General features: G+C 40.2%; 1 protein-coding gene across 1 annotated transcript in view; it reads right to left on the bottom strand.

Moving 5' to 3' along the window:
* Window positions 1-18,728, bottom strand: part of MLLT3 (MLLT3 super elongation complex subunit) — a gene marked incomplete at its 3' end in the record, with an annotated part of 124,083 nt that overhangs the window by 54,469 nt on the left and 50,886 nt on the right. Inside the window, exons 3-4 of the mRNA XM_080362756.1 lie at window positions 4,896-4,978; window positions 382-525 (exon numbers count right to left, since the gene is read on the bottom strand). Coding sequence (XP_080218882.1) covers window positions 382-525; window positions 4,896-4,978 — 227 coding nt within the window. The remainder of the gene's footprint in view (window positions 1-381; window positions 526-4,895; window positions 4,979-18,728) is intronic.

The raw sequence follows: 18,728 nt of genomic DNA, 5'->3' as shown, positions 1-18,728 counted from the left end.
ATAGAACCATTTCTCTTTAAACACACGACATTTTTATTTTCTTATTATTTACATCAAAGTAGCTCTCCTGTATTTCATCTCTGGAAAGTCAAGTAAGTAATGCTTCATGTACACAGTCCAAGTTCTGTTTTTGCAGAAGTAAACATGAATCACTTGGATGTGAAGACCGATATCTAATCATGAATTTAAGGTAGGTACATGCTCATTTGCTCACCCACTCCACTTCAAAGACAACAAGCACTGAGCTCTTATATGAAGGTAATCACAAAAACACTTCATTTCATTTCACTGTCAGGTCAACCTTTATTACACTAAACATGCACCAGCAATAAGCAGCAACATCTTTACTGTGATGGCTTTTGATATGGGTGCAGGACTCACCCCTCCTGCCTTTAGCAGCTTTCTTCTGAATTCCTCTGTCGGGTTGTTGAATGTGAGCTTTTCACAGCGGAGGTGATTTACAGGTGGGTGGCCTTCAAGGTGCAGGAATAAGTCATAGTCAAATCGAACTTTCTTAGGTTCTTCCTGAGGGTTGAAAATAACCAGACAGAAACATCTAGCACCAAAACTAAGTTGAAAACAAGGGCTACATACAGACGGTCAATTAAAGTGAAAACTATGCCATTTTAACCATTCTCTGTGTTCTCAGACACATGACAGAAATTACCAAGCGTCAGCTGAGCTGCAGTAAATCAGAGAAGCTCCTATCAGCCCATGATAACACATGGTAAAAAGCATGATCTCCAAGCTGCCATGACAAGGCTTAATTGCAAGTGTTATGTCAAGTTTGGCACAGGCTATAGACATACACATAGGCAAGTATCATGGTTGAGCTGACACAAGGTAACTCAGACAACACCACAATCACACTTCTGAGCCCTAGATAGCACAGAAGACACTGCTGTATGTTTTGAATGCAAATTCCTCCACTTAAGCCAAACACTATTGTTTTCTTCACAAGTTGTAGAAAAGGAGAAGAATAAAGCCGCTGTAGCCAGCTGTATTTGATCTCCTGTGTATGGGGTCTGCTTATTTATTAATGAAACTTCACTGTCTCGAACAAGTGTGGCCAGCTAGATTACAAGTGTTCCACCACAGCTTTCAGGTGATTAAAATTCTTTGCCACTGCAGTGAAAAAATGAAATTGAATGTTCCCTGTACCAATATGGAGTGAGAAAAAACAGGAAAGGCAAATTTATCTTGGAAGAAACCATCAGCACTCTACTGCCCTGAAAAAGCCTCAGCAGAAAACAGACACTACTGGCATTGAATAGACTTCAGTTAGTAATACCAGAGGGAAGATACTAAGTACGTTTTGTACTATACATTTAGACAGTCTCTTTTAGAAGCTGTACCTAAGTGCACTTTTAAGGCAGTATTAGTAGCCATTCCTCCAAAGGTACAGTTGTGCAACAAAAGCCACCAAGCCCATGTCAGTTTTAAGGCAGAACACAAGTAAAAGGTCAAATTCAGGAAAAGCTTTAGTAAAAAGAGAACCATGAAGGAAGAGAAGGAAGAGATGCAGCAGAATGTTAGCATATATCCAACACGGCATGTAATCAAAATGCATGCTCTGTTCAGTGACAAATGCTTTAAAAAAAAAATACAAAAGGCATGTAGTTTTGATTCAGGGTTCTACAAATGTGAAGAACAGAAAACATGGAAATCTCAGTTATTCTAAAAGTTAAATCTGAGGTTTCAAATACAGCCAAGGGACATCCTCATTGTCCCATCTCTGGACTTGAGCAGAGACAAAAGAAGGGGACCTGAAATAAAAGGCCTGCAGTACTCTGTTTCTGAAGACAGAAGAGAGCAGTTTCCTTAGATTAACTATTTTCTTGATGGACCATTTTCAAAAGCAATCATGGATGAAGACCTATCTTATTGTTAGAAAGATTAACACTTGATTTCTTGCAGAACAGAAAATGGAAGTGATTTACTCCTCAGTATGCTTAGAAAACTGTGACATTGCTACAGGTAAACATTTGGTACCAGCAGGTTTGCTGTAAGAGCAAAGTTATATGCGTTTATAAATGGGAGTCTTCAAAGAAATTTAGATGAACATAACCAGCGATTTCAAAGCAGATTTTTAAACCACAAAGGACTGCCAGTACCACTGCCACTATGTCAAAATGGTGTGAGAGTGAAGGTAGAATATACTGTAGTTTATGAACCCCTCTTGGTTTCACCTGGGATAGTTACTTTTCTTCCTAGTAACTGATGATATAGTGCTGTGTTTTGGACTTAGTATGAAAAGAATGTTGAAAATACACAGATGTTTTGATGATCTGGTCATTGCCAAGCAATGATTATATCAAGAGAAGGGCTTTTCAGCAAGAAGGCACAAGAAGCTGGGAGTAGACAGAGCCAGGACAACTGACGCCAAATGACCAAAGGGATATTCCATACCACATGACATCACGTTCAGTATATATTTTGGGGAAAGAAGAAGGAAGGGGCGACCTTCAGGAGGGATGGCTTTTGTCTTCCCTAGAAGCCATTATGTATGATAGAGCCCAGCTTTTCTGGAGATGGCTCAACACCTGATTGGAAGTAGTGATGGATTTCTTGTTCTGCTTTGCTTGCGCATGTGGCTTTTGCTTTACCTGTTAAACTGTCTTTATCTCAACCCACAGACTTTCTCAGTTTTGCTCTTCTGATTCCCGCCGCACCCCTCCAGGGGGTGGTGGTGAATGAGTGGCTGCATGGTTCTTAGTGACCAGGTAGGGTTAAACCATGACAGAGCCTTATCCTAAATGGACTGCATTTTCCAGAACAGGAGTCATTTGACCTGAAAGCATTTTTTTCAAGGACTTTGTCTCAAAGGCTAACAACTACAGCATGTTGCTGCTGAATTTGGGAGGAATGTGTTTGTCATTTTCCCTTGGAATATTTTCCATCAGGGTGAAATGCCTGTTAGATTTTCTACCAACTTCTGCTTAGTGCTAGGAAGAGGCAACTTTTAATCCTCCATGATAGAGGCAGCTTCCTGTACCCCTGTCTTCTCTATTCATTAGGGTACTTTCTGAACAAGAAATTGAAAATTTGTCTACCTTGCATAAGTGATGATGGTCTGTCTCCTCTTCCTCCTTCTGTCTATCTCCCCTTTTTCTGTACTGGAATACCTGTGAAGTAGCTTAGGGGGGGAAGAGTAGCTGACCCAGGAGAAAGCAGTAATTTGCCTCAGGAATGCCAGCTCAATTTTTATGTCACTCTTCCTTTGTATTGTACTGACCCCAAGGGAGGGCATGCTGCTGCAGCTGTGTGAAGACCTAGCTGACTCACAGTCCATCTGCTGCTTGTTGCATTCCATGGCACCAAAACAGGAGTGAGGGATGTTAGCAAACTTCCTAATTCCACATGCTGCTTGAGGGTGAGATGAGTTGTAATGACTGCTGCCCTCTTGATCTCAGGCTAAGCCACAATTCCTGCTGGAGAAGTCCTGAGACTTGCAGGTCTCCACTGTCAGCAAAGGCAGCCAAAAGTCTGAGTGGAAAACAAAAAAAGATATGTCGGGCAGGAAGCTTCCTGTAGAGATGCTTCAGTGATTGACTCACTGTCATCTGAGTTTGTCTGCCCAGTTTTGGGATGAGCTCTTAACAGAGGAGCTTGGGAATGCGCTGGTTTTCATTAGATCTCCTGAATGAAAACTGCTTCCCTAACGGAGACAGAGCTAAAAAGTATACCAAAAAAGCCAGTCAACTCACTGAGGCAGTTGTGTCCTTTTCCAACAGCACACAAGGTATACTAAGCCTTCCTCTTCATAGATTGATACAGGGAACATTTCAGAATTACTTGTTTGAAACCTACAACTTAGAAAGTTCCTGAGCAGAATTATCCACACCTCACACCTTAACAGAACTTTCTGTGAAAGACAAAAGAACATGGAATATCTACTTCAAGGCATATACAGCTAACAAAGTGGTATTTTAATACAAATTCTAAGTGACTAGGGTTCCAGCAAAAGTCTCTTACTACACGTTTCTATTTTCTTTCAGTTTTAGTTTTTCACCAAGCTTGACTAAAATAATTACGTTAAACTACATCTTGGTAATATAAACTAAGCACAAGGGGATCTCTGAAGTGCATGCTAAGAATAATAATGGCTCCCCCAAAGCACTTGACATACAAAAGCAACCTAAAATATTGCAGATATTAAGGGACTGCACCTTAAACCTTGCAATCTTTTTGCTGTTTAATTCTACCCAAATCTAATTATTTTTATCTGAAGGAGTTATTAAAAAAAAAAAACAGTGTCTGTATTACTGAACTGGGCCCCCGGTAATGCTGAGTAGACTCAATGTTCACATGCAGTCTAAAATAATGTTTATGCAGACTGAGGATGCAGGATTAAAAAAACCACCAAAACACTGCTTTGAAAGATCAAAAATTGAACAAATTAAAAAGATCAGCAATACTAAAACAGAACAATGAGTTAATTTTGAAATCAACATAACCAAGATTGGTTTCCTTTCTTAAAGTTTAAGTGGCTCTTGAATTTCCTTAAACATTACTTCAAGTCTGTCCACTTCTGACTACAACTAGTAATTCTTCTGAATAATTACATTCAACTTGTTTATTTTATCAGGTAATCCTAATTACATACAGTTAACTACTAAACACAATTATGTATTTCTAAAAGTTACAGTGACTTTGAACTGAGGAACATTACTGACAAAGACAGCTTTAATTCTAATTTTTAACTGAGTTTATAAATTAAACTATAAATCTCTAAAAAACTTGCACATGGGGCTTTTTTCTGTTTTATATTTTGGTTTTGGTTTTTTTTGTTTGTTCTGTTTTGTGGGTTGTTTTTGTTGTTTGTTTTGTTTTTGGTTTTTTGTTTTGTTTGTGGTTTTGGTTTTTTTTTAATGAAATCTATTGTGATTCCATACCTTGTTTTTGAAGTAAACCTCAATTGGTAAAATGAAACCAGCATACCCAGATTCTTCAACTTTGTAGGGTGGATCCTTGCACACTGAAACAAAGAGAAAAACCTGTATTTAATACAAAAATAATGTTTTAAATCCACAAGTAAAAGATAGGAGCAAATAATCTGCAACAATAGCTGTATGGCAGCACCATTACAAAACAGCAACACACAGAGTATGACACATCTGTGCACAACTCAACATGAATTTTGCAAACAAACTGTTCCTGCCTGTATACAACTTACAGTCTAGGGATAGGAAATATTTAATTTTTCTTTTATTTTCCAGTCCTTTCAGACTAACGCTAAAGCAGAGCAACCAGAGACTTCAACAGCAGGTGGACCCACTGAGTACCCACAACAGCAGCCAAGGTTTGTTCTGGGAATGGAAAACATACAGAATTCGACCCAGAAAGAGTTAAACATGTAAAAAGCAGAAGTGCTGCCATTCATGTATTCATAACTTAATACTAAAAAAATCCTAGTTTTAGTAAATGTAATTTAAAATAATTAATTGAATTAGAAGTAATGCTAATAGATTTGAAATCTGCATTGCTAGGGATAGAGGGGACAGAACACAACATTCCAGTATACAGTAGAGTTAACAGGAAGGTTAACTATTGTACTGTTAAAACAGTATCCAAGTCTGCCCTACAGAAGTCAGACTTTAGGATGACAGTGAGTATTACCAGCTCCAACACGCAATCTTCTCCTTCAAGTTTTTATTTTAATGCAAGGGCTTTTAGTTATATGAAATCCCCATAGTATTGAACATGAGCTCTCTGAAGAAATTGGCAATAGCCTACCAACTCCAGCCAGTGACAAAAAGCAGGTTGTTATAGAACCTGGGACAGAAGGCATTGCCTTCTTCTCCAGAAAGGTTGCGTGACAACCTCATTACAAAATTCATGCCCATGTAACAAATAAGCACAAAGTCAAGTTGAGTTTGAGAAACCACATATCTCCCTGCAACATCAACCCAGATGCTTGCAAATGCTGCATTGATATATATGACAATTCATGTCATACACGCTACCATCTCTAGTGACATCATGAGACAATGACAGTTTCTCTACTGCAGACTGGCAGAATGACGCAAAGAGTTGACTTATTCAGAAACATTTGCTCAAGCTCTATCAAACTTGCTGACTGAAAAAAAAATTCAGACTATCAGATGGATCATTAGTTAAGATGTGTGCTCTTTTCAGAATTGCCTGCTGGCTGCTCATGCAACAGTATTGAGTGCAACTTAAACTACACTTTACAAAAAGTGCATCTTGCGATCAGCTGTGCAGGGCTTAAATACCAAAATTATTACTTCTAGCAAAGCACCACAGATGGGCACTAACCACCCTCTATCATCCTGAGAACATTGCAAGTCCCATCAGACACATCCAGGAATATAGCTTCTGCTATATTCTCAATAGTTGAATCAGTACATCAGACTTCTTAGGACACGCTAGCTTGGTTAATCCCCAAGTAAATGAACAAAGCAGAATTTTCTCCTAATACCTTGCCATTCTCCTCCTGCTTTGCTAGCATCAAACCCACACAGGGACTTCAAGGATGAGGAAGATTCCAAGTCTGTGCTCACCTAATGTTATCACTACCCAGGTCACTTCATGTAATCAGTGGAAAGGGAAAGGAAAAGGTTGACAAAACTGGAGTAAGAATAATCTGCAACACCGTCCTCTTGCAGCTATAGAATATAGTTTGTTTTTCTTGGCAGGAAAAAAAAAGAGAGGACATATAGTTTACGAAGTGGGATTTGAAAGAATTTGAAGTGTTACAATGATAGGTCAAATCTGAGAGGTGGTTTCAGACATGCTAAGCTTTTAAGATGGAAACTGAGCATTTTGTGTTAGAATCTCCCAGAAGTAGTATTTCAGTTTATATTGACACATCCTCCCTTAAGAAGACTTACCAACATTTGAAAAATGTAAATACAATAGCCCTAGTTAAGCACAGTGACAGATTACAGTAATACATACTGACAACTTTTTCAGTCAAAGACAGAGAGGCCTTCCTGCTCCTCCTCTGCCTTCAGGAGACAATTGGAGAAAGGTTTCCAAGTATTATACAGGGTTCAGAAGACTGAAATCCAATATATATATAACCAGAGAGAGACTAGACAGCAGATATTTATCCAGACAGGAACTTTACAGACTTGTAATAATACATTAACTGTTACAGAGATTCCAGGCTCTGTGACAAGTCACAAATCACCTTTTTTTTTTTTAAAATAAATATCACGTCAACTTCTTCCTGAGCACTTAATTGGTGCAGAACAAACTGTCAGCATAAATATTTTTCATTCTCTCCTTCAAATCTCTCTTCTTTCAGATTTACACAGCTGTTAGCCACGCTGAATAGTACCTTGTCAAAGTTTCACATTACAGTTCTGAAAACAAAGTCTGTTACACTTGCAGGCTTTGTTGAAACTTGGGTGATGGGTTATAAACCACTTAATCACAAGAAAACTGCTGTGGGTGCCTTCCTAAACTGAAAGATGGTCTTTCAATAGAATGAAAGTTCTACAGCCTCGTGAATGAAACCTTCCTGGGGAGATTAAAAAAAAAGTGACTGAGCAAAGACACATGCTATTGCATACATGTAGACTGCAATTAAAATGAAAGCTATTACATTTTCCTCACCTTTCTTGTGGAAGGCACTACTATATGTACTGGCAGAAACAGCATCTCTGTGCACTGTGAACCAACACTCACTGGTATAAGGTCTTTTTGTTTTGTTGAACTGTCACAAGTAGTAACCAGGGCTGCAGTGACAAGTGTGGTTTAGCCAAGCCAACAGACAACCATCCTACTAGTACTGTTTGTTGAGTCGAGGCGAGGGAAGTGGCAAGAGAGGTGAACCACAGAAAAGGTAGAGAGGAAACAAAGACTGTGGTAGAAAAGGAAAAGACAAACAAAACCAAATTACAGGTATAGATCAACAGAGCTACATCAATAACAGGAACTAGGAAGGAGTGATTTTTGAAGGGAACGCCTGGAAACCATAAGAGCCTTCTCAAAGCTCATTAATAAATAGATAAATAAATAAACAAACAAACCACACACAAACACAGCTACACTACACCAGGTAGATAAGCAGACAAACAATTTGCTGCTCATCCGGAGGGACAGAGGCATTTCCCCTGTGACTGCTCCTCTTCTTTGAAGTGGCACCTACAAATGCATTTTGAGCACCAGATAAACAAAGCCTCTTGCACAATGGTATCCTTAAGACTTAATTATTCTCATCTTTTTTTTTTCCTATGAAACAGCTTGTATGATCACAACACATTTCCTCCCCCTGTCCTACACCTTTTGACTAGGTAGTCCAACTTCAATACAGTCTCTACAACCATTAGGGCCCTAAGATTCATACATATCCAGTTAAAAATTAGTGCCTGCAGTGAGAAGACTGTTCTAGAGGACATTTTCACTGGCTTGCAGGGAGAAGCAGCCAGCACTATGCAGAATTACAAACCAGTTACAACCATGTCTCTTCTCATGAGAAGAGCTGTAGGGCCAGCAGAAGATAAGTAAAAAGAAAAGCAAAACTATGCAGATTTATTTAGGCCCACTGGACACAGAATAAGCTGGGTTTTTTGTTGCCTACATAAGGCAATATAAGGAGTTCATGATACTATACTGTTATTGTATCGTTATCAGAATGCAGAATCATTTCTCTCCATAAGTGAAAGCTTTAGTCTTAGGTATTTGCAAATGCATTTGATAAACACAGATACACCAGTCCCTTAAAGCAGTCTTAGGTGCAATTTTGAAATTGAAACAGGAGTTTATGCGACACAATTATGTAGCATCCCTTCTGTTCACCATATTTCATTACACTTCAGGGTGAATACTGCTGTAACAAGTAGTGACATTGGTATGTTTGAGACCACAGAGATCAAACACAGCTCTAACTATAGCAAAAGTTGTTCAAATATTGTATAGGAGCTTGAACTTATGTGCCCAGGTGGCCAAAAAGGCCAACAGCATCCTGGCGTGCATCAAGAACAGTGTGGCTAGCAGGACTACAGAAGAGATCATCCCACTGTACTCCGTGCCACTGAGACCCCACCTTGAATCCTGCGTTCAGTTTCAGGCCCCTCTACAGGAAAAACATGGAGGTGCTGGAGAGAGTTCAGAGAAGGGCAATGAAGCTGGCGAGGGGTCTGGAGCACAAGTCTGATGGGGAGCGGCTGAGGGAAATGGGGCTGTTCAGCCTGGAGAAAAGGAGGCTGAGGGGAGATCTTATCGCTGTCTACAACTACCTGAAAGGAGGTTGTAGCATGGAGGGTGTTGGTCTTTTCTCCCAAGTAGCAACTGATAGTGATACAGGGAATTAACAATTAATTAACTAAGAATTAACTAATTAACACTTAAAGAACTAACACTTAAAGACTTAAAGAACTAACAGAGAGCTAACCCTTTAACCCACATCACTATTGCCTAGCCTCGCTTAGCTTTGTGTAATTTAGTGTACGAGAAACAGAAGTTTGCTGACGCCTTCCAAAAATAATAATCCTTGGGTGCATCCTTGGGTGAACTAGATAACAGAAACTTGGGCACAGGACAGGAGATATCCCAGTTTTAACCAACTCAGTTTGAGTCCCAACCAACTCATCACACTGGACCAAAGGTGACTGTATACAGAGAAAGAGGACCCAGGTTCACAATCACTGTGCAGCTGCAACCATGAGGAGCCAGAGGTGGAGACCCTGGCAATGGTCTCTCGGAACTCATTGTAACAAGAACCGCCTTCTCAGGCACAGGTTATGAATATGTATAGGTGTTCCTAAAAACTTTCATGAATATGTAACACTTTACTGCATTTAACCAAGCTCACAGCTACTGTAAATTTACACACATCTTGGGTAGAGTTATCCCCCATGTGTCCTGCACTGTGTAAATACATACATTCTTTACAGTCTCAAGGGTTGTAAGGTCATTTCCGCGCCTCAATAGGATGAGGAGAAATGGCCTTAACTTGCGTCAGGGAAGGTTCAGATTGGGTATTAGGAAAAAGGTCTTCACAGTAAGGGTTGTGAAGCATTGGAACAGGCTGCCGAGAGAAGTGGTGGTGCCACCATCCCTGGAGGTGCTTAAAAGACTTAGAGGAGGTTCTTAGGGACACAGTTTAGTGCTAGATTTTGGTTGTGGTTGGACTCAGTCTTAAGGGTCTCTTCCAACCAAAATGATTCCATGATTCTGTAAAACTAAAAGACCACAAAAGCTGTCAAATGACAGAGAGAAAGGTATAAAAGCTAGAGAAAGAAGGCTAAGGTCCAAGGACTAGAAGTAGTTCTCATACTGGAATGCCATTTTTCTGTAATGCTAGAGGAGCACACACATGTACAGACACATGCAGCTAACTGCACCGGTACTGACTTCCAGTACTGTGCACACCTCAGGTGCTCACCTACAGTATACTGTCACCTAACTACCCCTGATAAAGCACTATCTAGGCACTCAACTGCAATCCCAGCTGTATTACAAACACTTCACAAACAACAGGAATAGTCAGAAGCATATTGGCTATGATGATCCGTTCATTTTGACCAACCTTCTAATACATGCAAGTACAGTAACTCACAGATAAAAATTATTGAAGTGCTCCTCTAATAAAACATGCCTTCCAGAGACCAACTGCAAGATACCAATGGGTATCTTTAAATGAAAGTATGATGAGCTACTAAAGATCACAGCAAGTCAGGACAGGAATTTATGAGTAGTAAATTATCTGTCCCCTATTTGTCAGTGGAAGATGCTTTCTACACAGGTCACATAAATGCCTTAAATCATTTATTGCAAATGTTTTGCTTCTCTATTTTATAAGTGAAGCACTGATTTTTCTTTTTTTGTATTCACACATGCCTTCCCATGTGTTGCATCAGACAGTAACAGACACCAAGGGAACTGATGCAAATCAAGCCATGATGATGAAACTTCAGTAGCAGTGACCACACTGAAGACTTGGGAGATAACAATAACAAAATTCTAGTAGGACCTGTCCTTTTTAAAAGCTTTAACGTGAGACTCATTTGCCACTCCAATGTTGTTAAACACTTCATTGTGAATAGATTTTTCCTTTCTTAAAAATGCAGTCCGAAGAACTAAGGAAAGGCTAAAGTTCCCTTCAGGCAGATGCTCACACAACATCAGAAAGATGCAGAAAAATGACTGTAATGATTCACATATATTTTGTGCACCCTGCAGGATAAACCAAGTGGGTGCTTGGAGGAATTAAAGCTTTCTGATAAGACCTGGTTTAATCATAACTTTTTAATACTGGTATTTTATAGATTCTTGCCTATAATTTGCTCACCCTTTGACCAACTTTTCCTTCTATTCAGCACAATGTGCGTTAAAAGAAGCCTCACAACAAATGGGTAGCATTCACTTTCAGAAGAAGGCAGATAGTGGTACCAAATTCCTCCTTAAGATCAGCTTTAAACATTCAGCTCTGATTTCTGTAAAAGCTCTTTTACTCTACTAGTCAGTAGCTCACCTTCACAGCTGGTGAGCTCCAGTACTTGGACTCTACACAAAAAGAGCCAGGAAGAGAACGGGTCCATTACGTCCCACCTTCAGGCACATCTCAGACATTAGTACCAGCAAGTTGCCAGGCAGGTTCAAACAAAATCTAGCAAAACTTACCAAATTGAGTGTGGATTAAACAGTACTTCCTCCACTAGGAATAAAGAATTCCCAATTAATTAACACCTTATGCTGACAAGTATTTCATGAAACAGATACAACCCTGAAGTAAAACCACAAAGGGCACTAAGAGAACTAAGGCTGAGCTTTCACCATTGCATTTACAATCATACTGAGCTCTCTGCCCTACATACTGAATACCCAGATTCCCACCACTTCCACGAGCCGGATAGGATGGCAAGATACAGCTTATAACCCTTTAAATAAAGTGAACACTGACTTTTGCAGTGACATTTTCTGTCTGTTGTGTTCACTCCCTGACTATTTGATAAAGACTTCATCAACTGAGATCAAACTCATACACAAGACAGGAGGGCCAAGAGGGCAGGGAAGGGGAAAAAAAAAAACCTCTGCCATGCCCAACAAGGTTATCCAAATCCAGGTCTTACTGACTAGTACTTAACTCTGCACTGGTCTTTAAACGTTGCTGAAAAACCAGCAGAGAGAGTAGTAAACATCCACTCACTCATGATCAAATTTCTTATCACGAACAAAAATAGACTAAGAAACACTAAGTTTGTTTGGATTTCTTTTTGTTTGGTTTGGGTTTTGTTTGTTTGTTGGGGGGAGGGGCTGCTGCATTTTTTTTTTTAAGCACAGTTAAAAGGCCACACATGCCTTCCTAATTCTTAGTCTTAGCACACAAAGATGGTAGTAAACTTTGAACACACAATTTTGAGCTCACAGTAATGAGGTTCCTATATCTTCTGATTCAGGTGGAACAACCTGCACTTTCACGTTTACAGTGCTGTCGATAATTTACATAACTTTAATAGGTGTTTTTTTGTAAAGGAATGGTTTCTTACACTAATTCTGAGAGCACATTTACTATCTGCAGTAAACAAGTGAGAACATGAAACTGAAATTGAACACATTCATGAATTACTAATTTATTTATTTATTGCAGCACATATAAAATACCAAAGCACAATTACTAAGTATTTTGACATAGACTGTTGAAATTAGAAGAGGGACCTAAGGTATCCTCACTATTTCATAATGCCGTACAAGCTCATTTAATGTACGCATGCTGCGGACAGGAAAGAACCTACCTTCGTTCATTAACTGTGAAGAAGAAAGCAATTTGTACTGCCAGAGGACAGGCAAAGGCTACCTTAACTTGGTAGCTCCCTCTTCTGTAAACTTACACGGTTGAAATCCACACAACTTATTTGTCTAGCATTTTCCAGCTTTGCTGAAATGCGAGAAGAGGGGGAAAGGATTTAAAAGCTCCTCCTCACATGCTAGATTCTAGAGCAACACTGGCTGACAGCAAATCATCCACGGGACCTTGAAATGCCATACTATTAATAAACTGTGTTTTCCCACCTTTTCCAGGACTTCCAGGAGGAGGAGCACTTCTCTTGACTGCCCCACCATATACAGACATCAAAAGATAGAGGTACCTGCAAGCTTTCTGACCCCAGCACATGTCACAGGTGGTACAGAAGCCACTCCTCTTGACTGAAGGACACAGGAAACTACTTAGCTATGTTCTCCACTGCACATGCAAACAGCAATCCTTAACGGAGATGTCTAAGGCAATTCACAGTTCACGGTTCCCACTCCTATTGTCTGCTTCCCCAGGTTTCCTCCAGCTAAGATGGGAATGAGAGAAGTTAAAAAAATAAAATTTAAACTAAAGTTACTCCTGCACGACATTTCGCCTTTCCATTCTAGATTTTATTTTTCCCCCAACAGGAAGTGGTTCTCAAAAGACTGCTAAAAAAAAAAATATACATATATATATATATATATATATATATATATATGCGCGCCAGGTATCAATGGATCAGAGTAAACAACTTCCAGAAAGTACCCAGTCTACAAGTCTTTCTTGGAAAACGACACCACTGAAGCAAAAGAAGAAAACCCTTGAAAAGGAAAGATCCCTCACAAGTGAACTGCAAATAAGGCTGTCTGGATTTTAACATAGTAAACCAGATTTTTTGTGTGTGTGTGTGTGTAAAAAACACTAGATACAGCATTGGAAACTTTGACTGCAAACATCAATTTGTCCTGTAGATACCATCACTATTTTTAAAGTAATAAAAATTCTCAGTAATTGTACATCAGTGTATTTTCATACATGTGTAGCAAACACAGCCCTTGGGGTTTTCTCTTTTACTAAGGAAAACAGGTCCCACAGTTGCAGGATTTGAAGTAATTTCTATCTTGGTTATTAACCACATATTTCTCCCCGCTCAGTAAAAGATTGCACAGAGAATATTTTTTCTTAAGTTCCAGATACACACTTGAGAAAGTAAAATAAATACCTAGTTACCTAGTTCTCTATTTTAACTTCATTATCCTATGCAAAGATCAAACTGGGAATAAATATTTTCAGGGTTATCAAAATTACTTTGTGTTCCAATGATGTCAAACTTTTCCTGTTGAAATGCAAACCAAGGCTAAGAACTTTTCCATCACACCTCTCAGTTCTTTGTGGTTATTTTACCTCACTAATGATCAAGTAAATGCAATCTATTTGTAAGGCTTTTAACTCTGTTGAGCCTATCTGGTAACTTAGAAAAATGTCAGAACATTTCTCTTGTAAAGAACAGTGTCACATGAAATGTGTGTTTGCAGCAGCCTTGATAAGGTAAGTCTCCCCATCTGGGAGCACTTAAAAACAGAAAAACTGACTGCCGCCCCATGCTCAAAGTCAGTACAAATCCTTCCATTGTATTAAGACACAAGAGCTGAGAATCCATGCCTGTAGTGTAGCCTGGTAGAACTTCCGTTAATATTCAGAAGCAAAGAAAAAATCTGCTACAGCACTCACCATTCATCGTTATGACTAGTCATCATAAATGCAGCTGACTTTTTAAATGACAATTAAAAACCAAACCCATAAGTACTTCCAGTAACAAAAACAAGTGGATTTCTGCACGGCTAGAACAGCTCCTGGACTGAATCAGCACTCTCCAGCTAAAGCCAAGTAACAGAGAACTTCACAGAACATTAACCGAAGTATTTAAAACTAAGAAACTGAGACAGGGGATAAGGTCACATGTCCATGAAAGGAACATAATTCAGTTACTGTTCACAATAAATACAGAGTTTGTATTTGAAATAATATTAACTAGTATTTAGGAGCAAGACAGTATTAATTCAATGGAGTTAGCACATCCTCATTATTTATCTGTCACAATAGCATTTTGCACATGGAGAGAAAAAACCCACTACGTAACTTCACTGCTCTTTGAAGCCTGCAGACTGACTGCAGTATATTTTAACTCAGGTCAGCAGGAATTTGCTTCTTACAAAAGTATTGCAATATTAATTGCTACGGTTCTTTCTTCACATTTAACGTACTGTAAAACAAAATAGATTTTGCTTCCATGGTCCACCTGAAAGTCTTCCTGATGCTGTTCAGAGAAGCTGAACTTAAGATCATGAAGGCTAGACTAAATTTCACAGTTATTTTAGTAACTAGAGAGTGGAACTAAGAGAAGGAAGAGAAAAAATATCTTCAAGCACATTTTATTAATATCGTTCATTAGCAAATGGGAAAACATAATAAAGTGTGCTATCCTAATTTAAGAAAAACACTGACATATTAATATGATTTGAGCATAAAACTACAGAAGCGTACCATTAAGGCTGGAACAATTACTTATACAATGTGTTCACATTAATGCAATACCAAGCTCTATAACCAAAAATAGCCTGAAGTACAAAGATTTGAAGTCCATGTGCAAACACGTGATTAATATGATGTAAATGTATGCTCCAGGCATAAACACAGCCTAAGAGCACTGTTTACATGCAAGTAATGCAGATGTTATGTATGCTGGCACGCAGGTAATGATCACAAAATTACACTATTCAGCTGTTTGACATTTTGAGAGAAGAGAACAGGAGAACAGGTAGCCACATGAGGCTAATGATGAGAATTCAAAGCAAGCTTCCTCACTCATTTTACTGCATCTTTCCACCAATCAGATGTTTTTAAAATATCATGCTATATCAAAGACAGATGATGTTTGTTTTTACATTTAAGATGTTCCTATTAATTTAATTTCAAACAGGTAAGCATGAAACAGGGCCAAACAGCAGGCACAAGTCTGCCTGCCTCATTTTTACAGCATCTGTTTGTCTTTCAACCCAAGATAAAAATCCCAAGGCAGAAAACATACCAGGAAAATTGACTGCTAAAACACCTCCCTTCCCTATTTTTTTCTCTTTTTTCCTTTTCCCAATATGGTGCTCAGCTGCCATTTACCATAGCTGCACTGCAGGCAGGTTACACAGAAGTCTGCAGGCCCTTTTGGAGACTTATCAGGAACTGCAGCCTTCTAGGGAGAACCTTGACCCAAGGACAGCCACCTGTTAATTGCAGTCATCAAGTTAAGAGCACTGCTTCTTCAAAAGAACAGTAAGGAGTGGCTATAAAGCACCTCCTTATTCAGCACAAACAGAAATAAAGATGGAACAATGGCAGAAAAGCTTCATTTGGCCCACAAGTTGACCAAGCAGCATCACAAGGCTGTAATTTTGAGGCTGCAGACACTGGAAGGGGGTTCTCCTGTGCCAATGCTGCTCTGGTCTACCCATCCCTTTCAGGAAGGCCTCTGTAACTGCTGTAACCCGCATACACCCTCGTACTTCTTGCTGCAGGCAGAGCTCACAGCATGCAAGGGCTGAACCTCTGCCACTCCACATCCTCTCCGGCAGCAGCAGAAATAGGCAGCCTGCGCCTGGCCTGGTCCCGCACCCAGGACCATCTCCTTGCTCCACACCACCCATAGAATCATAGAACGCTAGGGAATGGAAGGGACCTCGAAAGATCATCTAGTCCAGTCCTTCTGCCAGAGCAGGAACACTTAGATGAGACTACACATGAACGTGTCCAGGCGGGTTTTGAATGTCTCCAGAGAAGGAGACTCCACAACCCCCCTGGGCAGCCTGTTCCAGTGCTCTGTCACCCTCACTGAGAACAAGTTTCTTCTCAAGTTTAAGTGGAACCTCTCGTGTTCCAGTTTAAATCCATTACCCTTTGTCCTACCATTATTTGTCACCGAGAAGAGCCTGGCTCCATCCTCATGACACTCACCCTTTGTATATTTATAAACATTAATAAGGTCACCGTCAGTCTCCTCTTCTGCACAGTGAACTCCCCATCCCTTCCTGCAACCAGCTGTACTAAGGGCTACTTCTAATTACTCTGTCATCTAAGAGAAATGAGCACAACAACAAGAAACCCCCCTTTTTTTTTTTTCAGTAACAAGGTCACAGTGTCAGAAATATGTCCATTCGCAGCCTCATGCTGAATAGGCTTTCAAGAATCCTCCACACACACATAACCTAATATAATTCAAAGAAAACACTAACAGTAATAAAATTGAAGCTCTGAAGACTCTGTGTTCAAAAGTACAAAAACCTGAAGCAAAGGCAGTAACATGCACCAGTACGAGCGCCACAGCTGAAAGGTTCAGAGAACCATGAGGTGGAGCAGGGCAAGGAGAACGCTTTCACTCCAGCACCCAACTTCCACCTCCATCTTCAGGAACCAATTGCTGTTAGCAGCAGAACTTCAGCCATGTGCTCCAGAAACTAAAATTACTTCCGTGGCTGTTTGCTAGGATACTGCATGTCAATATGCAGTGCCATTGAGATAGACCGAGATGACAGGAAATGTTGAAGGAGATACAACAGATCAGTCACACAGCTGTCACCTGTAGGAATGGATAAATAGGCTTTTTGCAGGTTTTGAGGTGTGAGACACATTCAGGATCTCTGATTCACTTCTAACAGTCCTTCAAGCAAAACCTGGTTAACATAATTAAAAGAAGAACAAAGAGAAGTAATAAAAGGATAGATATTGAAAATATACATAGTAAACCCCCCCTATTTTTAGAACTACTGCCTTCCAAAAGGAGTAGAAAAGCCCATCTCATCAACAGGTGGCTTAAGGATTGGTGTCACCATCAAAATTTGGGGTTTTTTTTTGACCATGGAGCAAACTCCATGGTACCTAGTCTCCTCAGATCAGATGGGCTTCATCCTTCTAGGGAGAGCAAGAGGACTATAGCCCATAAGTTGGCAGGGCTGATCAGGAGGGCTTTAAACTAGGTTTGAAGGGGGAAGGGATTGAAACTGGGCTCTCCAAAGATCAGCCTAAGGATGGAAAGCCTGAATTAAGAGTGAAATCAGCAGCCCACTTAAAGTGCATGTACACTAATGCACGCAGTATGGGCAACAAACAAAAGGAGCTGGAAGCCATTGTGCAGCAGGAAAGCTATGACATAGTTGCCATCACAGAAACATGGTGGGATGATTCATATGACTGGAGTGCTGCTATGTGTGGCTACAAGGTCTTCAGAAAAGATGGCAGAGTAGGAGAGGTGGAGGGGTGGCTTTATATATTAGAGCATATGTTATATGCTCGACTCTGTTAAACTTGAGGTCAGCAGTGACAAGGTTGAGTGCCTGTGGACCAGAATCAGAGGGAAGTTCAACAAGGCTAACATCCTCGTGGGTGTCTGTTATAGACTGCCCAACCAGGACGATGAAGGAGATGAATTATTCTACAAGCAGCTGGCAGATGTCTCAAAATCAACGGCCCTTGTTCTTGTGGGTGACTTTAACCTGCCGGATATCTGCTGGGAGCTCAATACCGCACAGAAGAGGCAGTCTAGGAAGTTCCTAGAGTGTGTAGAGGACAATTTCCTTCATCAGCTGGTAAATGAGCCTACCAGGGGTAAGGCCCCACTAGACCTACTGTTTACAAACAGAGAAGGGCTGGTGGGAGATGTAGTGGTTGGAGGCCGCCTGGGTCATAGCAACCATGAAATAATAGAATTTTCAATACTCAGAGATGCAGGGAGAACCATTAACAAAACCTCTACGCTGGACTTCCGGAGGGCAGATTTTTGCCTATTCAGAAGCCTAGTTCAGAGCATACCCTGAGAAACAATGCTTAAAAACAAGGGGGCCCAGGGGTGTTGGACATGCTTCAAGCAGGAGGTTTTGAGTGCACAGGAACAGGCTATACCAGTGTGCCGAAAGGCTAGCCGGCGGGGAAGACAACCGGCTTGGCTAAACAGGGACATTCTGAATGAAATCAG

Source organism: Nesoenas mayeri (assembly GCF_963082525.1).
Source record: "Nesoenas mayeri genome assembly, chromosome: Z".
Classification (NCBI taxonomy): domain Eukaryota; kingdom Metazoa; phylum Chordata; class Aves; order Columbiformes; family Columbidae; genus Nesoenas; species Nesoenas mayeri.
Note: the sequence above shows the minus strand (reverse complement) of the source record. Positions and strands in the feature narration are given on the sequence as shown.